The sequence below is a fragment of the Symphodus melops genome, assembly GCF_947650265.1.
Source record: "Symphodus melops genome assembly, chromosome: 14".
Lineage (NCBI taxonomy): Eukaryota > Metazoa > Chordata > Actinopteri > Labriformes > Labridae > Symphodus > Symphodus melops.
Genome location: NC_136704.1, coordinates 20,459,663 through 20,484,984, shown reverse-complemented (window position 1 = coordinate 20,484,984; position 25,322 = coordinate 20,459,663). Strand labels below are relative to the sequence as shown.

Here is a 25,322-nt window from a genome sequence, read left to right as displayed (position 1 = left end):
CAGAGGCCTCTCAGACAATAGATGGACTGAAAAGACTGAGCACTGCCTGTCTGGGCTTTTTACCTCCTTTCTAAAGGTGGGAAACAATGGCTTTCTGAAGACATCTCCGCAAATGGCTCCTTTGACCCTTGAGGCGTTAGTTATGGCCAACAAAAAGTGGGTGAGCGTGCACGACAATACAGCAGCCGTATGAGTGGTCTATAACTCTACTGTGGCGGCTTTTGAGCTTTTACGATGTGGCAGCAACAGAACAGAATGTTCACTGCAGGAAGCGTGTTGTGCATAGACTTCACAGCATGATGTGCATGTCACTTTGGGAGATCAACAATAGAAACGGAAGTTAAATATTACACCCATTTATGAAAATAGCTTTTAGTGGGCTTTTTTAAAATATATTTTACCCAAGAATGCAATAATACTGTACCTGTTTTGGGGTCGACGGAGAAATATGGCTGTCCTTGTAGAATACTGTAGACTATCCTGGCGCTGTTTCCATATGTGGGGTCGTCAGCATCAGTCGCTGTGACTTGCAACACAGATGTGCCTAAAAAATGAACACAGTCAAAATTATTTCCCAGCCACTGTCACTCTTTAACATTTTTATAAAGGTTAATACCATGAAATTTGTAAGTAAAAGCCATTTTTTGAAAATCTCCTAGCAACCGTGTGAGGAGGTTTTTTTCGTACCCCAGGAGAAAAACTGAGCAATAAATGTTAATATATGGCAGTGGTTTTAGAGAGAGAGATATTTTAAATGCTGGACACATTCTCAATTTAAAAATTTAAAACAGAAGAGATCCAGGCTTTGCATGCGTTTACAAATACTCACACATTATTTTTGCATAATATACTGCCTTCTGTATGTAACTCATCTCCACAAGAACAAAAAAAAGGTAAGGTTATTTTGCAATCTGTCTTTATAAAAAAAAAAAAAAAAAAAAAAAATAAGTCCAAACAAATAAATAGCACTGAAATAAATTAAGTATACAATGATAATTAGTAATTCATAAAAATACATGAGCCTGCAGTTCATAAGTTATACCAAATGGATGTTTAATAGTCTTTTCCAGACATATTTTTCAGCCTTAGGATGATTAATGGAGAATAGCTACACAAATGTTTTTGTTAGTTTCTGAGTGCTTTTGATTGCAAAAACTGACAACAACAAAGACAAGTGCTTTAAACACTGAGGCCAGCTGAGTATTTACAGTGTTATTTAAAAAAATGATGCGTTAAAGCCATTGTGGTCCAATTTAACACATGAAGTGTTGCTCAACCAGCATTACAGGCTTCATTAAGCCATTATAATTGCATGATGAGCACATTTTAATTGCATTGTTAGCTTACATTGTGCATTAGTATATGCAGCAATGCCAGTTTGATTGTGTAACGGGCCATATGAGCTATATGATACATCCTAAAGCCTGTAAATCTTCTTGCTCTGTAGTTTCATATGGGAATTTAACTCAATTAAACAAGCGAAAAACTCAGAGAGAAACGTCAACCGCAATGAAGAGTGTAGTCGACCGTATGCTTGGTCACTCTGAATCATTGCAGACATTGCTGAGGAAATTGCGATGGGAATTATTTAGAATTAATCGAGTCTAGGAATTTTTTTGGAAGTTAAGCTGGTTCCGAATCGTCCGCCACGGAAAACTTATTAGAAAGTACATAAATCAACTAATGGACCTTGAATTGGTTTATGTTAATGGCTTAAGTAAAGAGAACAATATCTGCAATCTTGTATAATAAATATGTCTGTACAGTAGAATGACTGAGAAATGTTCTATCTAACTTTAATTCCATATACTGTTATACTGATAGCTATTTCACTCATTATACAGTCCTTAAAAGATGTATAATGGGCTTACCATTCCTTACAATGCACTTCAACCTAAGAGCCCAAGTACTGTATAGTTCAAACTATTGACAGGATAAGTGCTACATTAAAAGGTCTGATTAAAGAGCGAACACTTGAGTTAGTCTATGCAAGTTTTTCCCTCTGGGAATTTGGTCTTTTTTGGTCCTTACGTCCCAGTTTTCTTTCAAGTTAAGGGCTTTATGGAGAGCGCAGACACTTTGCAACACATAATACAATGCAAACACTAATAGACCAAAGCTCTCACAATGGGACCATCAACCAAACAATAATAGGTTTCCTTCCATCCAACAGTCTCTACATCTTAATGTGTTTTGCTGCTGATTGGGATCTTGCAGGCCACTGACTGCAAGAGTGCAACTAGATTTATTTTGAGATTATTTCCAATCATTTCCTGGTGGAAATTAAGGATTACAACTTTAGAGCAGAAAAGCGAGAGGGAGGAGAAACTGGTGGAGTTGCTTAGGGAGTAATAATTGCTCTTTAACAACATTCGGTTGACAAGTTCTTAATCTCAATAGGACCAACCCGGTTAAATAAAGGTAAACACATTGCTCTCTCTCAATTACGCCACCAGTTTCTCCTCCTGGTTTTTGATGGTTGTCAAGTCATCAAATAGCCTAACATGAATAAAATCAAATTGCCTTAAAGCAGCTCAGACCAGAGGTTTTTTGACCACCTCACACCAAATGACCAAAATCACAGGAGTGTGCCCCTAATCTAGCAACATTACATGATTATATTCCAAACATGGAAATGTGTCTCTGCCTTAAAAAAGCTTAAAAGTCAGTAGTTGTAAGAGACCAGCATTAGACGAAGGAGGCTTAAACACATGCTGGTGCTAAACCGGTGGCTGAAAGCAATGATATTTATTTTCAAATGTTTGCTAATCTTGGATTCATTGGATTCAAGTTAGTGACTACTTATTGGTATTAACCTGAAACCATACAGCCAATTTTCGAGATGGCAACTCTAAATTGAAGCAAATTGACATTTTTAAAAAAATGAAGCCGATACAAAGACTTAAAAATCAAGTCTACACTGCATTGTCTGAATGTAAGACTGCTTCACGGTTAGATAAGTATACTTGCTGTTTCAGTTGTATACGCCACCTTGCATTGTACCAGGATTACGTTTTAAAGTGGCCATGTTCCAGGTGACCACAATTACAAAGAACACAAGAGTCGAAATACAGCCTGTGCTGTAATATCTTTTTGACTAAGGTCAAGTTAAACAATGTTTTTTTGGCCCTGGACTACCTCATATTGAGAAGTCTGTTTTATTTTATTTTATCTACTCTATTATAGTTCATGACAAATCTCTTGATATATTGCAGTCCAGTACAACACAGTGGGTTAATATGACCTCAGTACTAAAACATATAATTCAATGAACACCTTTATGACACTGTCTGGACAATATAGGCATCATAAAAGTAGACTTTACGGCTGAGCTGTTGAATTGGATTGCACAAGACTGGACAGATGTACCTTATAAGGTAACTACCGAGTGTATACAGTCTGACTTGGTCATATTGGTCAGACTTTCAAGAATACTGGCACTGCAAGAGTTTGAATAAAGTGCAAGCATGCCTAGTTGAAATAGATGGCGATAAATGAGGGCATGTAGTTTGGATTTTCTTGTAAAGACTTTGTGTAATTTGCTTGGTTTTAACCAAATCATTCAGCCCTTGAATAACTCTATGATAAATATTATTCAATTTTTTATCCACTTTCATAACCCCTTTCGATTCCATTCCATTCTGTTGATTTTTACAGGCCCAAAGTGGCTCATTCACCTGACTCCAAAACATTATGTTCTTTTAAAAAAACACCAAGGGTAGACTCTGACAAATGGGTTAAAACCGTTGAATTCTCTTCAGTCTGAGTTAAGGATTTTGTATAATCATTTTCCATTTCCACTTTGATTTGGTTGTGACATGAAAAACCCAGAGCCATACAGTAATGAAGCCGCAATTAGTTTGTGAGATGTTGGGTGATACTTGGTAGGTTGAAATAAGATGTCATCTTAATGGAGAATTTCAATACACAGCTTTTTAGAGAGGCCTGTCATCAGATATGGGAAGTGCTTTGAAATCTCAGAGTGAAAGAAAATGTGCAAGTACATCTCAAAAGACATCAGATGTTAAAGCAAGCTAAAACAACATTGATCTGGCTTTTTATGATGGATGAATGCATTTACTGGAAACAACATTTGAGAGTGGCAAAGGGAGGCAAATAAGTCCTTGTAATGGAACTCTGAAATCTCAATGTGGTTGTTTATTAGGAATTCAACACTTTCAGCCCATGTGTGCAATTTGGATCAATTTCCGTACATTATTTCCAAGAGCAGTCATTTAATCATAACTCTTCATTTTAACAAACCACTACTACTTCCTCCAAGTTTTGAAACGAGTATTAAACAGTCATTTTACCAGAAGTGAAAGGGTTGACTGGAAAGCAGAGCTTCACCAGCGTTTTCATTTAGAAACATCAACTGGGTGATGTGTACAATAGTAGGAAATTGATACTTCTTGTATCTGGCACTCTGAAAAATATGAATACATTTAATAGAAGACATGACATAGCAACATTAGACTACCTGGCAAGTGCCCAGCCAATCAATTTAGGCTGGAAAAAAAAAGGCACATCACAACCAATTAGCTGCCACACATTTGCAGACAATCCCTTCCTGCAATCTGGAGCGCGAGTATTGATAAATGCTGGGGGATTAGTGCTGTGGAGTGTGAGGACAGTTGATTGTTACAGCCGATTTGACGCAGCAGACTCAAAACTGAAGAGGAATTACTTTAATGGATGCCAGCAAAAGAGGGGGCGGGAAAAAAAGGCTAATTATTTTCCTCAGTCGATGATTTCCTTCCTTGGGTCATCAATGGTGATTGATTCTTTTTGTGCATCCCATGATTAACTTAGCAAGTGAACATTGAAACTTTTAAATGAATGGTCTAGTTCGAAGTTAACCAATGATTTCAAAGCTCAGATTAGTGTTGCAAATGTATTTTTTATGAGTCTACTATGCATTCGTCCAAAGATAAAGGTTATGTTTCCCATGAACTAAAATCCTTTAATGTAGGATAAAATTCTAGATTCATAATCAACCACACGTTAGTCAATGAAAAGACTTTGGACCAGCAAGGTCTTCATTGGTTGAGAGCCTTAGAACCTTGTTTTCAGATCCCTGCATCTTTTATACCTATCTGAACCTTGCTGAGACCTTCCCTGTGAGGAGAGAGCCTTGTTCATATTGTAAATAGAGCATATAAAGTTTATTGCAATGATTCTTTAGTACTTTGTGTACTAAAGTTGTAGTAAACGGGTGCCAGGTCAAAGCAAACTGAATCAGTCTCACATAGTGGTCTGTGAAATACAGTTCCTAGAACTGAAGAAAAGGAGTAACAGTGTTATACTGTGTTAAATCAATGTTGGTTCTTTTGAACCATTCAGAATCATTACTGTTAGCATTATCATTTATTGGCGGCTCGTTTTTCGGGGACACTTATAAAACTCTTTATAGGGCTAATTGTTTAGCATTTTTTTCCCACAACATGTTCAATGAGACCTTTTTTTAATAATGTCACAACTTTTCCAGTCTTTGTTGCAACTGTCCAAATTTGTAACATTTTGTCTGCATCAAATACTAATTAAGCATAAACCTTTCCAAAAAAAAACATTGTGCGTTTCTCCGTTTCAACATTTGACTTGTAATATTTGTTCTATTTCCAATTTCACGAGGGGTTTCAATGTTTTGCAAATCACCAAATTCTGACTTATTTCACATATCATACAACACCCAAACAAAAAATTCCATGACTAGTCAACTACTGACTGACACTCATGTAAAAAGAACTTTTGTCAGATGCAGATCTGAAGTACTTTTATATGTGTGTCCCCTCTAAACATGACCTAAAATAAAGTGATTAAGAAGCTAGAAATTACATTATATTAAATTACATCTCACAGGGCAGTACTCTCAGCATTAAGACATGCACTTCACACATCCAACTGAAAAACAAATGTACTGACTGGTGAACTTGTATGTGTGTCAGGCATGCCTGTTCATGAATATTCATGAATCCAACCAGGGAGATATTGACTGTTTATAAAGAGGGCGCCTACAGGTCTATCGGGGTTTGCATATTTTATCAGTCTTGCACATTTCCATCTTCTTGCCGCAAGAAACCAATGAAGTCATTCCTTTCCACTTTAAGACATTTCCTAATAAGTGTGCCTACCTCCTTTGCAGTGACAAGAAAGATTATTTTAGACAGACAGCTTGAAATGGAATCTTTTCAACAAACTGTCACATAATCACTATTTTATCGTACATTTCAAGCAAAATTGCTTTGACAGCAGTTTGGCTACCTTTTGGACAACCTACAAATGTCTTGACGGATGCTGTGAAATATTTTAGCACAGTACTTTGGAGTTTTTCTGCTTTGAGGCAGAATACACCAGACTTGGAAAAGGGTGGCTTTTGTTCACCCGAGCTAAAAACAGAACTGTACAATGAAGAAATAAAAAATAGATGTTTTGCCACATGATGCTGGGCGTATGAAGAGCGGTTGTCTCAGAGGAGGTGAATAGAGGCTTTTCTTTCCTCTATGATGTGAAGGACTCCACAGTCTCGATGGCGAGGATTGCTGTGGAGGCATTATTGAGTGCTCAATAAAGACCTGCCCACTCGGGAAGCCATCACAGCAACCGGAAAACAACGATGAAAAAGAGGACTCGGCTGGCTTACAGAAGATCAAACATTCTGGAGAACATTATCCAGAGAGGACAAAGCAGAATGCAGCATGTGGCAACAACATGTTTGATCACGTTTGCTCATACTATTACCTTCCTGTAAACTGTGTCCAAGCATTACATGGTCATGAGTTGACTGGAAACACACACAAGATAGAATAGAAGGTCTCGCCGTTACAATTTGTGTCTTCACCGCAGGGATAAAAAAAGGATTATATGCATGAAGAATAGCTCAAAAGAACATAAAAATAACTCATGCCCAGACAGTTTTTTGGGGTTTTTTTTTTTTTTGCTTCAGCCCACTCAGGTGAGGGCTTACTGCTGAGAACAGCAGAGAGCAATCATTGTAAGTTTCATTTGAAATTGTAGCCTTACTCACCCAATTCAGACATCTCAGGCACCGTCGCTACAAAGGGTCCATCAGGAAATTTGGGTGCATTGTCATTGATGTCTTGTACTTTGATGATGAATTCCGACTTTGGTTCCAGGGCCTCCTCCGTGTTGCGGTCCAAGGCTTGTGCATGCAGGACATAATGCGTTTTCCTCTCCCGATCCAGGCTCTTAGCGGCATGAATATCTCCTGTCACTTCGTCGATGATAAATATAGTCCCGGCTCCTTCCCCACTCAGGATGTACCTGACGGATCCGTCGCCTTTATCTGAGTTTGAGTGAAGCTGCAAGGGAGAGCAGACAGACACTGTGTGAATGCAGGAAATGGTACACTACCGAAATGACTTCTTACGGTAGTTTTTGATTCAGGATTTCAAACTATGATTCAAGTTTTAAACTAGTGCAATGATGGAGAGTATAGCTGCAAGAGCAGAAATATATTCGATGGGACTTCTTTTTTTTTGTTGCAAAGATTAATAGAGCTCAAAATGATTGGTCGGTTATCCTTTCAGACAACCAATCATCTATTGTGCTAGTAAAGGCTTTGTCATAATATTACACAACTATTATCCAATTTTATTTATTTTTAATTACATATTTTATTGTTAAAGTTTTTGGGGTACTGTACCCAAAAAAAGTAGACATTAGCTAAACATTTTGGAGATCTTTTTTAAAGATATTTTTGGGGGCCTTTTTAATGCCTTTATTGTGAAAGGACAGAAGATATAGTCAGAGACCGGAGAGTTGGAATGTTGAGGAATGACATGGAATGACATGAGCCATAGGTTGGACCTGAACCCTGGCCGTTATTTGACACATCCATAATTACTCACTGAGAAATCAATCAGGTCTGAATCATAAAACACAAGTACAATATGGATGAAAGTGATCAATAGTTGCAGCCCCAATCTTTATATGAAGATATTCTAAGACTAAAATAAACCTATGCAGAACTACACTTTCTGCAAATGCCTTAATTAAAAAAAAACAAAAAAAAGAACAACTTTACATAGTAGCAACCTTTGCATCATTACTGCAGTGCACTGGGGTCTTCAGCCTTCTCCAGCTTCAAAAAGCTCCCAACATCCATCTCAGACACTACATTATTCACATTATTCAATAATTCTCTCTCAGGCTCAGCTGTACCCAAGCTGCACTAAAGAAAATGCATCTTTGGAGATTAAAGTTTTTTGGAGCAATCCTTATAACACTGCTCAGATGAAGGAGCTCTGGCTCTTTCTCACCAAGAGAGAGAGTGCCACTTGTTCAGCCATAATTGACACCAAGAGGATTAAGACTTTTCATGCCGATTGCTCAGCTGGGTCGCACTTTTAAATTCTATGAAAATATCGTCCAGTACCTTCTGCACCAGTGTGCAGTGGTGACGTCGTCATTTAAACGATTTCATTTTCACACATGAATAAAACATGTTAGGAAACTCCTGTTTTCACAGTTTTTTTCTTTAAAGTCCACCCCTCCCCAGGGAAATATCACAGCACAACAAAACAGCATAATCCATTTCCATTTTGCATTGGCAGCACTCTATATACTGGTAGTACTGCACTGTAGCTGTTCTTAAATGTAGATGCACATCAATGAGTTGCGAAGACAATCTTTGAATTGAAAAAATTCGCAGCACATGTTCATCTGGAACAAGATGCAAAACACACAGAGAACGTACGCTACACATACATTGTAATAATAAATAATTCATGGTGTGTTTGTAAAGGGATAGTGTGGCACTCCTCCTCACATGGTAATAATTAGATTGTCTGTGTAAGCATGCATGTCATAGAGTAAGATTTGCCAACAACTTCTTTGGAGAGGGACGGACTAAAAATAATATTATAAGGGCATATACAGGAACGTGATCAATTACAACTACAGTGACACCACTTCTTGAATCGTACTTCAAGTACTTCAAGTATTTCTTGGCCTGATCTAAAAAAAAATTCCGACCAACACAGACACATGGAAACAGTAGTCACAAGTTGAGAATAATTAACAGGGAGGGATATGAGTCATCTGACTCAACTGCTGTAATGTTTACACAGTTATAACACTCGACAAAGCAGCATCTGCTACACCCCGACTGTTCATTTTCAAACAGAAATTAAAATATGTGCCGATTATGTAACAGTGTAAAACAATTCAATTCAAAATAATTGGTACCATTTTCTGAAAAAGACATTGTTTTCTAGGTTTCTGAAACGAGGCCTGAGGAAAGAGTGGGTGTTTTTTCAAATATTTGAGTTTACAAAATGGCAGGTTCAACATATATTTCAGAGAAAAGTGATGTATAGCAGGGTTGCAGATGGTCTAGTGGATAGCTGCGAGCTAACCATGCATGGAGGCTATGCTCCTCCAGGTCAGCGGTTCAAGTCGGTCCTGTGACTTCGTTCCTGCCATGTCTCTCTCCCCTTAACAAGAAGGCGGGGTTTATCACCTATTGTTTTTTTTGGAAGTCAGCATGGGGAGCTCTAAACATTACGGCTCCTCTCGGACGGGGCTTTTGCTCAGTACATCTTAAAATACAATCTCTGGTGTTGACGAATCCATGGGAAAACCACAAACTAAGTTTATCACCCAGAACATCAGCACACATAAAGCCCCGAGATCGCACAACACAGGTTCAATCACCAGCAATTAGAACATTCCCCAGTGAGGCTTTATTTCCTCATTTAAATTGATTATTTGCTCGCAGTTCATATAAATCTTGGACCTTTTATGGTTCAGAAACTACAACTACTTTGTTTAAACGTTAGCTAATCTTCAAGCTAATAAAAATGTATCCTAATTTACAGTCAGTTACCCTGATAAGAATTGATGCTAAATGTACAAATACATACACATCAGACTTGTTTTTTTTTTTTATCTCGTCCCCAAGCCTAAACTCCAATGTGTGTATGGAACAACATGATTTTCCTTCTGCAAAGCTTGTAAAACAAACCAGGCTGAACAAATGTTCTGATTTAGTTGTAATATTTTGATTGCTGCAGACCCTGAATTAGGCCACAGCAACAGTGTTTGAGAGGAGAGCAGACTGGAGCGAAAAAAAAAAAGAAAAAAAAAAGTATACTTTCACAGTAACCCAAATATAGGAGCAATCAATCATCAGACTCTACAATTCTATTCAGAGCATTACACATTGCACCTTTAATTGACCAAACTATGCAGCACACACCCTTCCCTCATCTGTTTGTTACATAATTGATTAGCTTCTCACCGCTGCTAATCCGCTGCTGGACATCCGTTAGACATCTCTACAGGGAGACATGACATGACTGGACAATCTGTGTACCTCTTTAGGATGTTCAGGCAGTTGGAAAAGTCAATGAATTTAACACGTGTGGCTTTAATTATAGTAAAGTTCAGAGGTGTAAGATGGTATTAAAAAAGGAAAAGACTTCAGTTCACATAACCATTTAGATTAAACATATGGTGTAAAAGGCTGTGGTTCACCCTTGATTGAGGCTGATTAATCCCCCCCCCCCCCTGCTGCGACATTTAGTTCCTTTTCGATTATTCTGAGAAAAATATTGACTCCCTTTGTTAAATATTCAAACTAGAACTGACTGTACTGTGCTACTAAACCTCACATAAGTGGAGTCAAGTGGTGTGTGTAGCTAAATTGTCACACAGATAAGCATTTAATTTGAGTTTGGGCTCAAACTTTAACATAGAAAAATAGGTCATAAAGGATTTCCAGTAGCAGCGGCTTGTGAAGACGGCTGGTTGCTTAAACCTGGTAAACGTCATAATGCAGTCTGTGGACATCAGCGAACAAAAAGAAAAAAGAAAAATCATCCATCAAAAATTACAGGCAAAAAGTCTAAATTTCACAAATATATTGACAAAGTGTAGGTACCAAAATGTTGCCAGTGTTCTTCATTGCAATATAAATAGTGAACAGATTGTGTTTGCCGTTTTTGGTAATACATAACAAGAAATTATCCAACAATTAGTGCCTCTTACTTGTTTTTTACCAGATTAGAATCAAAGTTTTAAAATCGAGCATGAAGCGGACAGATTCATGCTATGTGAGCAGTCAAAGTTGTTTTCCACAAAGCAACTTGGGGAAAACCTTATTTATGTACTTTCCAGCACACTTATATTGAACTACACAGGGAATTATGTTCTGTTGTAATACATATGCACAGAGGTGGGTCAGAGGGATTTTACTGAAACAATGCAGCATCTGACATAATAGATTTTTGTGGTCAGCTCAGCACTTTCCAAAGGAAACAGTTCAAATTTATTTAACAGCATGTGCAGTAATACAGAAATTGAGGATGCAATAAAGCGGGATGCATCATGAATGGTCGTGCAGTAAAGATGCACACTGACAGTTACGAGTTGTGTGATCTGTTGCACCCCTACAGGCAAATAGTTTAACAAGTCGAACAGCCCAGGTCCTCAGGCCACGTCTAATCAAAACTTGGACCGGCAAATAAATGAGTAATTAGAAAGCTGCTGCTGATTGCAGGCCTGACTCTGATGAGAGCAGGCTGTCCTTTCTGTGGGAAATATCAGGCCTGTAATTAGATGGAGAGTCAAAGATCTTGTTGAATCAGTTGGTTAATCAGTTGCTAGATTGCACTAATGTGAAACCCAACCTTCAAAGCAAGAAAACAGAACATATTTACACATCAAATGGAAGAGTCGACCAAACCAATTACTTTGTTGACACAGTTTGGCCCACCTTCCTTGAATATTTAATGTAGTGAAGACATTTAAAAATAGATGATGAGAAATCCCAACTTAAAATTGCAATCATTATAATGCATAGAACCAGAGTTATTACTTATGATCCAACCACTTCCATAAGTACAACCAGGATAAATCCACTTCTGTCCAGCAGCCCTCTACAACTCCAGCTCATAAATGAAATTACGCCTCCGGTCGAAGTGCTAATTTAGCCATTGACTTTCTTTGCAGGAGCCAATAAATCATACACTGCAAAGTGTGAAGCAATGATGCATATGGCGACTACTGCCTTCCAAAATCTATGGGTGATAAAAGTGTCAACAGGTTTTGGACCATTAAACAAACATCAGTGAAAATACTGCAACGTTTGCCAGCTGAGAGTGAAACAACACGATACTCAATATTCAAATCAGAAGAGACAGTTATAGAGCCATGAGGATGCAGCCCTTGATACGAGTATTGATCTTTTCATTTTTATCATCAAACATATTCAAGTCTGGAGATATCATTGTGCTTATCCCCATTTCAAAACTCACATATAGTGTTCTAAAGCTGGGTGTCCATACTAAACGTGAGCAAAACAGATCAGATCATCAGTAGTCCTCTGTTAAGACACCGTTAAGATTTTAACGGCACAGCTCTCACCTGACAGCCCTGCAGCGTTCTGCCCCATGGAAGGCTTCAACAGAGCTGGCCAATCAGTCCAAAACAAGTACAATATACAGCAGGATCTTTAAAGGCATCGACAAAATGCATAATATTGCGTTAACAAACCCTAGAAGCAGAAAAGACTACTGTGTTTATTTGGTGTAGTTTATTAGTTTGTGTATATATATAGTGTGTTGAACTTCTGGAAACTTTAGTTATAGCACTGATAACCGAAGTGCGTGGGGAGGCAAACATTGCCATGGTAACAGTCAGTTCCACCAATCACACACTGCTGTAACACTCTAGGATTATGGGTAGTGTCATGATTTTGCCAGAGATTGTGAATAAATGGATTTATTAAAACTAATATCACACTCAGCTTGTAGTAAGTTCACCTTGGATGGCTCTGACATTATGACTCGTAATCAAATAAGCCATGGGGGAAAATGAAGGGGATTTTGACTTCTGAAACCACACTGTTCAGCTCTATATTGGCCAGACCAAATGTTTCAGTTTTAATATTTTGTTGACCCAGCAGGTAAAAGTATTCACTGTATTTTTACACAGGAACACAGTAAATTCAACTGATTTCCATCAGCTGCTGCCTCAATAATAAGAAAATAAATAAAACATTCAACAGCCAATATTGAGACATCTTATACTGATACTGTATTCCTTCTGGATTTAAATCAACTGCACACAACTTTCATATTTACCAACCATCTGTGACTGTTTCATGATACCCAAAAACGACAGTTGGAGATGACAACTTTCTGTGGAATCCCTCGCTGCTGTTTGGACAGTTTCACAGATTTCCATATTCCATATTTTCTTAGTCACAGCTGAGTCTACCAAACTAGGCTTGGGGCAAATTTCCAACTCATGACTTCAAATAAGGGGCTCCATTTCTTTGCAGAGGGTGCTGCTCTTGCGTTCCAGCTTCGGGGTTGAAATATTTTATTTATACTTCATTTATTTTGATCACACAGAAAATGTTATGGCTGCCCGCCTCAATGTAATTTGTGTCAATTTGTTAAACTGCAGGGCTGGCTTGATAAGCGTCTCACATTCACAAGACCTGTATGTGGCAATCCCATAGAAAGGAGGAGGGGGTTGGATGAGGGCAAAAAGGCAGAAATGTCCAGTCAAAGCAATAAAAACTGAAGAGAAATGTAAGGACATGTGTGAGCAGTGAATCCCAGGGACACGTCATGCGGTAGTTGAAGCTCTGACCTCTGAAACCTTGTTTCTTTGTCATCTCCTCAACAAAAGACTGAAGAGGAATCCTTTCCCTCCACAGGGCATCAAAACAAGGGATTGTGTTTATCTCTCTGTCTCTATGGACGACTCTATTAAAGACTAGTGGAAAAGATGACTGGCATGCAGCTGGCGGTTGGCAGCTGGCAATGCATTTCAGAGGAGTTAAAAAGAGATCAGCAGAGTCTGGGGCTCTAAAGTCGCCGACGAAAAACACTTCAAATCTCAAGGAGACCAATGCTCATAATTTAATTTTATACCCGGAGAACCAACCTGAGAAAAAGTGTGTTTGCCTTCACTTTCTTTTGTCAACAAGCTGCGTGATTTCACTGCCTCGGCTCGGCGTGCTCATTTTGAGAGAATAGCCTTAAACTGTTTGTGTTACGAACTAATTGGTGCTCAGAGCTAAACAGACTTTTGGCTCCGTCCTATCGCTTGTCAGGTGTCTAATTCATTTACAAAGAGAGAATAGATTGGGAAACAAAAACAATCCTCCAAGAAGACAGGTGACTTACAGTACAGGATTGTTTCTGAAACACGACATAGTCCGTTTGACTTAAGAAGCGATGCTGGATAATACATTTAAATGAATGGGTCACAAGTGCAATAGTACATGAGATCATTCTGCAACATGCGGCGCTCTCTCTCTGTTTCTCCCTCTACCTTCTGCACACCTGAGAGCAACAGGGAGGTGGAGAAGTATTTAGAGGAGCCAGGTAGGAGAGGCAAACCTCATCTGGGCAGCATGGTGAGAAGTTCTCAATTTTTTAACGTTAATTTTCATGCATGTTACAAACCTGAACATCTGGACTACACTGTGATTTAATGTATGACGCAGTTTCTTTGAAAAACAATATAATGTGAATTTTCATAAAAAATATAATAGAAAACCGAAATAAAGTTTTATTATGACACTAGCATAGATATTATGCTGCAGAAAAAAATAATGGAAAATACAATAAAATACTACACCATAAAACTTAATGTTATGTACCATGATAAAAGCCATATTTGTCTTTATTGGTGTAGTGGGCTGAACTAATGTCTGTTTGGTTTGTAGAACTTTATTTGCGATTGCAGCTACGCCATGATTAATGATGTTAAACCCTAGTCATTCTTTCATGGAAATAAACTGTAATGAGCACAGATAGTATGTTAATTCACATTGTAAAGGTATATCCAGGCATCATCATAAACGTAAAGTTATGACTATGGAGAAAAACAATCATCTGACATTGACCAAATAGAACACCTAAAAAAGAAACCCAGCTTGTGCAAAAGCTTCTGTAATAATGTGTAATGAAAAAGACCAACGAAATTTCACCAATGGCAGATAAAAGAAGATTCAGTCTCTCCATTTGTGGACAGACAGAACAACAAGCCAAGATTCAGTCTCACTCTAGACATCACCATCATGCCAAACATTATCCCTGCCAATTCTTTTTTTTCCCTTCCTGCAAAGCAAACATAGCTGACTGACTGTCCACATGGTGTGGCAATGGCCAGCCAAAAAACACTCTACCTTGCAAGGTAGAGTGTAGTAAATGACTTAAATGGAGCATGGGAAATCTTGGAAAAATGTTCTCTTAAAAGGAGCACATGGCAAGTAACAGAGTCTAATAGGAAACGCTCTATAGGGTTCCCTCCTAATAGAGTTTAAGCACAGCCCGACCTCCTCGCCTACTCCTTTTTCTCAGAGTGCTGCCTTTGTCCTTTTCATTGTACACACCCAGATAATGCATGTGCCTGGCTGGATTGCATTATTGGTATTTTCCATTTGTAATGGCTTGGCGGTATTCATTGTACAGATCCACACAATGTATTTGCCAAGCCAGCTTTGTTTGCTGTCTGCTTGAATGAAAAAAGAAAATGTTGCCTTGTTGCGCTAATGTCCACTCATTAAGATCTGTGTGGGACGAGAAGAAAAAGGGGGTAAAAGAGAAGAAGAGCATCTCTCTCGTTTAGGGACAAAACGATATGAAATAAATGCATGTGACAATTGTATGACATTGGATACCAGGTGTAAAAAATGTCAAAATTCAACTGGCGACATTTCAGCTGATTTATCCCATGCTGATTTATAATCAATTCTCCAGCAGGTGAAACTTTCAAGGAGACATCATATTTATGACACAGCTTAAAGGGCCTACGGGCTACAGCAGAGGAGAGCAAATTTGTATAGATGCACCGAGGCTACAAATAGCTTGTACATGTTGTACTGCAGACTCACCTTCCTGATTTATGCGTGTGTGTGTGTGAAGCAAGTGAAAAGTACAGACTGCGAAATGTACTCACAGCATAACAGCGTGAGGGAATCCTTTTGAAGGACATTTCTACTAGCTGTTTATGTGACAAGCTAACCAAACCACACAGGCAAGAACAACACGTAACCTGAAGCAGGAAAAACAGCATTAACATCACTTAAATCCACCAATTATGAGTGCCGAATCACAACCAAACACTTGACATAGACATCAGGTCTAACCAGAGTTTACACTTGGCTGTAAATATGCCAGGATTAAAACACTACCATATATGGTAAATGGACGTGAGCTTGTACAGCGACAGAATAAACCACAGGTCACGCCCACCCATTCACACAACCATGCTAAAATTTTCGATGTAAAGTGACCATCAAAAGTAACTAATCCCATTCAAACACAATCGGACGCCGTTGATGAAGCAGCTGGCGATCGCACCCCCCACCCGACTTTTCAGTTAGATTGACTCTAACAGCTGAGAAACACCCGCCCCAGTGTACATGCTTTGAATATACATAAACAGTTTAAAATGAGAGATAAAGGACAAAACAAAGCCCGCTATGTTCCAACAAATCCACCAGTCTCTCATGTTGGAAGTAGGCCTTTTGCTTTTGCAGACAATGGAGTTGAAGGCGGGAGTTGGGGGTGCAGATTACCAAATCCTTCAACGGCGTTCGAGGTAATTGAAGAAAATGGAGAAGGGGGGTTAAAAGAAGGAGACAAGAACAGGACAGGCTCCCTGGCTGGTGATGAGTGCCTTTGCTTCATATTTGCAATTAGCAGAAGCGGGAGGTAGGGGTGTTAGTTTTTGATTAAATCTCGCCTCTTTAACTTCACGCAAGAGGACTTAATCACTTTTTATGTCGGCGAGCTTGATTGTCTGATTATTACCCCGTTTTGGCCTCGCTCCCCTCCCAATCAACTCCTCCGAGCGCCCCCTTCTCTTCGATTGATTTGCAACAGTCACAGTAAAGCCTGATGATGGAACGCCCGCCTAATGACCATACATCAAGAGACGGTGATGAGGGGCGGCTTGAGGACGTGCCACTGATGCACATCTCTGCGATCCGCCCTCATCGTTGTCCTCTATTTTGACATCTGCGGGGAGACAGAGAATGAATCGTTGTCTTCCCAGCAGGGTGTTTGACTTCTTGATGTACGGTAATGAGATTATTAGAGGCCCTGGAAGCAACTCTGACACTTATTTAATGGCTCTGCCTCTGACTGCAGCTAAAATTTCACATTCGAAAGAGACAGAAATCAAACTGTCAGCACATCAGCTCGGCAAAACATATTTCTGCTTTGCGCTGTGGAAGTGAGTGAAGGCAAAACGTTTGGTCTCAAGTGTCTAAATGGTGCTAATATGTTAGACGTTGCAGCCATAGGACAGGGGAATGCACTTTGGAAAATTATGCATGCCTGCACATACAGTGCAGTCGGCATTCAAGAGTTATTTCCAGCAGTTGTTGAATCAATGGAAGTTGAACCGTTATTCACTCTGCTGAGTCTACTGCTGTTTTTATCATCTTTTGTTTGGTTTTAGAGTGACAGTATGAAGGAGGTGTTTATACAGCTGCATTTCGATCCCTGTGCGGATAACGATGAGCCATTTCAAACAAAAGCGGTTGATCCAAATTGTCTTAAATGAAGGTGAAGAAAAATCAATATATGTCTTCGCCACACATGCACGAACACCGACACTCAAAGGTACAAGCTGCTGTTATATTGATTGCGCACTGATTCAAGTTATATCACCATTCCTGGTTTCGAGCTGCACTCACTGATATTGTTTCATTAGCAATGGATTAAAGAACTCAACTTCGTGTTGAATTATCATCCAAATCAACTGTCCACTTCGCCATGGGGCTCCACAAGGCTTTTTTTAAGGGTCATCTGTGTTATCATTTGTAATTGCATTTGTTTGAAAGCACACAACATGAATGTGTGGTTAAGGTTGTGTTCATCAATCTCTTTACAAGAAAACGTACATTTTTCAACGTTCAATGTTTTAAAATTCTAATATCCAATGTTTCAAATATCATGAGATCATCGGATTCATCGGATGATTTTTTTGAAAACCAAAAAGCTGCTGGGAGAAAATAGTGTGCCATTAAGACAGCAATTTAGAAAGTTTGAAGGAGTTAGCCTGCAATTTCTGAACTCAAAAAACAATAAATGACACTTGGGTTTCTATTTTTCTTCTTCTTTTTTTTTTGCAGTGGTATCAAGGCAGGTTTCAATATTGTTGTTCAGTTTCACAATTTAGTTTAAACATCTGGGCTTGCACTTGCAAAACATGTGGTTCCATGTTATTACATGTGCTGGCTTGTTACGGTATGTAGAAATAATGGGACATATCAGATGCAGTTTCAGTAATGGGGTTCTTTTATGTTTGATGTCATTTTAAAATCAATGTATTTTCCTTGAGCTCTAGGTCTGACTGAATGTAGAAACAATAAAAACCTTTCTACATCCATAAGGTATCCACAAGGAGAAATTCTCAGCTTAATAAGTATAATTTATGCTCCTTTCAAGCACTTCCTCTTTCTGAAATTGCAGGGCAGTAATAATATCCAATTCACAGTGAAATGTTCCTTGTTATTTCATGTAGCACTTCACTAGTTGTACACAACTAGTGATCCCAAGACTGCACTCTCTTTTCCCTGCTTTGCAAAGCGTGGGCGAAAAGCATTTCTATGTTAAAAAAAGAAAAGAAAGACAAACCCTTATTCCCCTCCCCCTCACACACGTACTGTTGAGCTATTACTGTACATATGACAAGACAGTTGCCTGGTTCTGTCACCACACAATCCATTTTTAGTTGCATGAATAAAACATTTAGGCACCTTTCTTTGGGGGTTCCTACTTTGCTCTGCAAATGAATGCAGCATAACCAAGAGGGGGAGGCCTCTCTGCTTCGGTACATTCTGTCAAAAAACTCAATTTATTACTCTATACTTTAAGCAGCAGCTGGACCACCCAATGATGATTTGATTCAAGGATTTCCACCCAAGGATTTGTTCCTTTTCATCCAACAGCTGCACTCCGTCCTCCAACTAAGTTGCAGCAGACAGTTCACTGCAGTTCAAACTCATTCAGGGATTTGCATCGTATTCTAAAAATTATCATCCAGTCTGCAACCTGCCTGGCTACTTCAAAGCAGCACACTGAGCTGATTGACATGAAGACATTCACACCTCCCGTCTGGAGAGGGGGTTGTCTCCTGTCTCGGATCTGGACAAGCCCTGTCCCCAACTACGCATTTGCGTCTCACTCATGCACAAAGCTGTCATTTCCCAAATGCCTCAGCCCCACAGAAAGGTGTCACTGGGGATTACGGGATACCTCAGGGGGATTAAATATGTTCTTGACAGACTGGCCGCTTCACTTATTCCCAGAAGTCAGTCTGTGCTGTCGTTTCATGTCAGAGTATTGGCAATATGTGCACAGAAAATGTTTAACTGCCAAAGCCAATAACATACAGTTCTACTTTTCACATTCCTTTTATTTCACAATGTTGCTGATATTATAATTTAGGACCTGGACAAGATCACTAGCCGATACAAACAAGACTTAGAAAACAAAAGCGAAAGAGGTACAGTTCTCTCAAACAATTTCAGCAGCTTTGAAAGTTAAAGGTTCTTCTGTATATCATACCAGGAAGAAGGTGCAAGATATTTAAATTCCTTTAGTGCAACTCATGGGACCAAACCACGTGATCTCCACATAGATGCTTGGCACGCTTATATTTTGTTGATTTCCTTCAGCACATTGGATTTGTTATGTGGGCCATGCAATGATTAATATTCCATATCTGTGTGCATCTCATCAAGGAACGTCCGTTTCAAAACTTTCCATTTTTTGATGATAGCAATTAGCGTCAAAGAAAGTGTTCACAATTCCCAGTAGTGGAACTGTTCATTGGTTGCTAATGTCCACAGTTTTTAATCAAGCAAAGGAAGGAGAAAAACAATACCGAGCTGTGCTTGCCGAGTACATTAATCCTCCTCCTTCTCCTCCTCCTCCTCGTCCCCTCCTGTCTTCCTCTAATTAAGGGTCATTCTGTCTGCTAGTCACATTAGGACACTGCACACCACTCCCGACCCACGTAATTAAATGTTGTTGTTTTTTTCTGTGTGCAAACCATCTGGAGACCTCATCTCTTTAAACATGCATGTCAAATTGATTCCTTAATAATGTTTATGTGTCTTCCCAGTGCTTTATCATCATCCAGGATTAGCTGTTTATGTTTATTTGGCTTTCATCAGTAGCACTCGCCACACACAAACACACACACACACACACACACACACACACACAACAACACACACACAGAGAAACAACACCCTTAAGGTAGAAGTGGAGCTCACACATCAGCCAGCCAACCAACCAAACAATCATGAACTTCAAAGTAGTCAACAAATTGAATGTAAGATTTCCTGTGCAGCTAGTTATTTCGAAAAACTGATACTGTGAGCTTGCTGCAAATATCCCCGGTATTGTCTCAAACTCGGAGCATGTGTTTGTATGGCACAGTGGGATTTCATGCTTCACTCATGCGTCAAATAATATTAGCAAAAAACACGTTTCACCGATAAATAACCTTTCTTTCCTGTGTTGTCAGCTTAGCAAGGGCATTGGTGATTATAGCCACATTTTTATTCAATAAAAAGACCTCTGACTTGGAACGTGATGTCTGCTTTGTTGTTGTTGTTTCCCTCTTTACTCCTTTCTCGAGCATGTCATCCCCTTTCTCTTTCCTTTTCCCCTTCAAAAAGCTACTGTTGTTGAAATACAGACATATGTGCACTCAGACAAGCGTTGTGCCTTTCTCATTCTCTTTCTCTGTGAGTGCGGTTGAGGGGATTAGTCTGTGCCTGAGTGCCTGGAATAATGATCACTGCAGCGGAGAAACACATTTCAGGAGATAAGGGCAGGCAATCTGCAAGCAGAGGACTTAACCAGCTCCCTGTGGCTTATTGTGGAGCTAACAGAAAAAGTCACCACCAACATCTAGGCTACACCGTGCTCTATGCGCAAACAACAATAATACTCACAACTATCTATTTTCCACTTCGAGGGACATAAGTCAGTCTGTAATGACACTAAAATTACTAGGCACCCTTGAATTATTTATACACACTTGTATTTTCACATTATTTTACATGGGGGTTTATTTCCCACAAGCAAAAATCTCTAGGTCAACAGCCAACAATAAAGTGCCACAAGCTGCAGTTCCTCATGTGGCCACTGGAAGCGGCATGTCAATCCCTATTTAGGCCACATTTTCAACCAGGAGCATATCACCATAATGTAGATGACATTATGTTAAGGTACAATGCAAAACCTTTCACTTTATGCTTGTATTTATTAGCTTTTCAAGTCTTAGAAATAAACACCTTTGTTTGGCTACCACCTCGCGTTAAAACCAATCCTATTCTAAACACAACGTTAACAGTCTCACTAAGCTAATGATGTAACCACCAAAAATCAGCCAATGACCTGTGGTCCCAATGAGGGGGATCTGGTCCCGAAAAAAGAAACAATAAGTCAGGGGGCAAAACTGCGAGAACTCAAGGATTGATGTTGTTTCAGTGGCTATGTCCATTTTCATACTGGCTACAGTTGTCTTACCAATAGATTAAATCTGTTTCTGGTTCCAACTGAGAGACCACTCCTGTTTAAAACGATAGCTTCATGGTGAGGGTTTTTTGAACATCAAATTAAAATCTGCATTGTCAGCTTTTCAGGGGTAGCAGGCAATATGGTGCATTCCTTAATAACAGCAAAAAAACCAAACTGTTTTGACATTATAAGACATTGCAATGTCAGACAGGAAGACCCCGGACCTGCACAAATGAGGACTGTATTTGCACATCAGAAAGCCTGTATAACGCTGACGTGGCAATCTACCTCAATAGAACATCTTGCTCCTGCTGTAACCTATTTCTCAAATAAAACAAACAAAGAGACAAAACTGCTAAGTAAGCTGTTCAAAAGGAGTTCAAACAATTTCTTTTTTGTGCAGTCGGTTCATAAAAAGTCTTACCTTTCCCACATACTGTGCGTCCGGTCCCATGTGTTCTTCTAAAACAAAGAACTGGTTCCAGATCCAGCCTCGTTTGGGCCTATGGTGCACCTCCGTCTCCCCGTTGGCCAGTTTGGTCTGGTTCTTGGAGGGCACTTTGGCGGGGAGGTGGTGGCTCGCCCCGTAACACCTCTGAATGAAGCAGAGGCAGACCAGAACGGGACAGAGACAGGAGGTGGTGGATATCCTCATGGTGGAGCGTGCTTTTGTAAAGTTATCCCCGTGTTCCAAGGTGGGAAGGTCCTCCCACCACCACAGCTGCCACCACTAGCCACCGCTGCAAGCCTCCCCCCCGTGAAGTAGTCCAAACGAAAGCGGAATCTAAATCCAAGCTGAGTGAATAGCGGTCCCAGTAGATCATCTAAGGTTCATCTCGACGAAACCGAAGGTTGACCAAAAGGAAAAAGGAGCAAGATGAATTTACATCATGAAATTTCCCAAGCTGTGAGACGATGTACAAACGGACATGAACTTCTGTGTTCTTCTACCAAGAGGGGAGGTTAATCCCAGAAGCCATTCTGGACTTCCTGTGAGAGAGAGAGAGAGAGAGAGAAAGAGCGAGAGAGAGAGGGAGAGAGAGAAGGCGGGAAGAGAAACACAGAGTTAGAGATACATTTGATGGATATTAGACGCTAAATGTCTGCTAAATTCCCTCCAATTAAATTGCAACTCCTAAATCCTCACAGATGAAGACGTGCACTTTAAACTGGGCCGACTGTGATAAGGTACAAAGAGGCATCAGACATTCTGGGACTCAGTATTCATGCCATTTCTGCACCCTGTAAAGATGATCCAAACATGTTTCGACTTGAGGAGTTGCGGGGCTATTAAAAGGTTGTCCGTGCCTATAAGGTCAGAGCGTTGCTTGGTGACTGATACTGCCCTGTAAGGTCAGAGCCGTCTTTCAGAGCACAGTCGACCTCTGTGACTCAAAGCCCAAGTTGACTTTATTAAAAAAATATAAGAGATAGGTTTGATTTGGCTGTTTAAACACGACCGGGGCATACTGCGAGGCTTAGCGTGTGCCTCGGCGCGGTGAATAATAAGTATGGAAGGAAGAAACACATTTTACTATGATAAGGACAGACATCAAGCCACTCAGACGTAAAGGCAGAGGATGACTTAGAGGGCAGTGGGATGGAAAAGACAGAAAGAGACTGTTTCTCTGAATCAGACGTATATATTGAAGATGCACTGAATGAGTGTGAAAATAACTGCAAGCATTGTTTGATTTCCATGTAACTGAGCATTCAAGTGAAGCTGCCGTTGCCGTGTGTGGAATATGCATTACCCCTGCATGCGGTCTGAGGAGGTAATGTGAGGGATGTTTTAGTCTTGCGGTGGATTTTAAAGTTAGACATGTTATGTAAGCGCTGTTGGAGCATGAAATCAGTCCTCCCTGCATACATCTAGATCTTTTTTTTTTTCTTCTTAAATAGAGGCTTTTTGCATCATTTGACCTTGCTATTCTGAGATTCCATTCAGTATGAAGTAACTACTACGGATAATGCGCACCTTTAGAATAAGGACAGGAAAGGAACACAAGGCGAAAACGTTTCTCACATTGAGGTATAAGGTTTGGAAGAGGGGGGAAGGCCATGCATAATACCAGGAAGGTGAAATATTATTTTCGATTATAGATTCCTCCGCAGATTACTTCCATGGTCATTTGATCAACGTTTAGTGCGGAATGTCGAAACTGGAAAAACGTCGCAATTACTTAAAGGGGAAGTGTACCCACTTTTGAATTTCATGTGAAATCTGAGCTTCAACTTTCAAACAAACGCAGAACTTCAGGGCATATTTCAATAAATTAAAGTGATCATAATGAAGTGACGCTCAAAGTGCTGCAGCAGAGCAGACGCTTGGTGAGGATTATCAGGAGGACAAACACATATATTTGTTACTTAATAGGATCTAGAAGCTGACACACTTCAAAGGCTGCTACACTCTACCTCCCACAATGCATTTGACAACATTAGAGAGAAACGCGCAAAAAGAGGCATTAATGCAACTTACGACTGTCAAACACTTTGAAGGATAACCACTGAATTACGTTTAAAAAACATAAATATTTTCACATACATGCGGATTAGGATGTGCTTAGAAGCCCCTGACTAATCCTCATGTTTCATATATCTCTACATGCAAATTACGCTGCTCAACTTCATTTGTTGCTGATGTTCACTAAGTGCACTGGTTGTTAGGGGTAATGCCTACTGCCAGCACAGGCGGTGTAAGGGAACACAAAGTCTGTTCCACATCAACTCGGATTAAAGCAGCGGAGGATAAATACTCAGCCGCACGTTAAACATGTAATCTGGGGGAAGATTCTCATCTGCAAAGGTAGAGCGACGCCGAAATCCTGCTCCTCCCTAACTCAGGGAATGATACCCGATGCTTGCACAGAATACTGATGGCGTAGTTTCTGTCAGTATTTTCATCAGAGCATCTTTCTCCGGTTCAACAACATCACAGTTTAACCACAACAGAGCCAATTTACCGTCACATTTAAAGAGTATGGGAGACAATTATTGTACCTGAGCGAGTCAGAATAAGAATATTGTTTCCAAGGGGGTTTCACTTTCACCACCTGGGGCTCCCTTCAATCAGACTTCTAATTGTCTGATTATCACACTGACTCAGAGCAAAGTAACCGTCAAATATACAGCATCTGCTGGCTCCATCATTAGAAACTGGTTTCCACTCCTTTTTCAAGAGAATGTTGTCTCTTTGGGCAGCCATCTTCCAAAGGCATTACATTTATGTATGTGCCGCTTTTAACGAGGCGAGTTATGCAAAGTGGATGCCACAAATTCTATGCAGGGTGTGTGCCAAATGTGGCTGTGTTTGCCTGCATATACATGAAATTCTGTTCTGATCTGGTTTTACGCCTTGCATTCGTTCAGTGTTCATTCAGCACGATGTTTGAGATTCAGACTTTTAATGGAACTCAGCTCAACTTTATTTATACAGCACTTTACACACAGCACAGCTGATCCAAAGTGCTGGACAGCACAGTGGAAAAAACCCCAAAAAACATTACATAATAAGAAAAAAATTGAGTCAAAAGTAGCACAAGACTAATAGAGCGATGGAATTTTGTTTGCTTGACGTGTTATTGACCATTAAAAGAAATTGAGTACAAGTACGTTTTAAGGTGGGTTGATGATGTTTTGCTGGAAATGCTTTCAATTTTAGTCACACCGTAGTCATTTTTGCACTTAATATTTCATATTAGTTAAAGTCAGCCCACTCTTAACATTTATTTTTACGTCTATTTTAAGTCGCAAAAATCCCACATTTGTCATTCCTAGTTTACACAT

General features: G+C 39.6%; 1 protein-coding gene across 2 annotated transcripts in view; it reads right to left on the bottom strand.

The window, feature by feature from the left end:
• LOC306835354 (cadherin-18) overlaps nucleotides 1-25,322 on the bottom strand; it is a 182,545-nt gene that overhangs the window by 49,870 nt on the left and 107,353 nt on the right. For both annotated transcript variants that reach the window (XM_079361835.1, XM_079361834.1), the window contains exons 2-4: nucleotides 21,958-22,523; nucleotides 7,025-7,319; nucleotides 425-544 (exon numbers count right to left, since the gene is read on the bottom strand). In XM_079361835.1, the coding sequence (XP_079217961.1) occupies nucleotides 425-544; nucleotides 7,025-7,319; nucleotides 21,958-22,188 (646 nt within the window). In that variant the 5' untranslated portion in view covers nucleotides 22,189-22,523. The remainder of the gene's footprint in view (nucleotides 1-424; nucleotides 545-7,024; nucleotides 7,320-21,957; nucleotides 22,524-25,322) is intronic.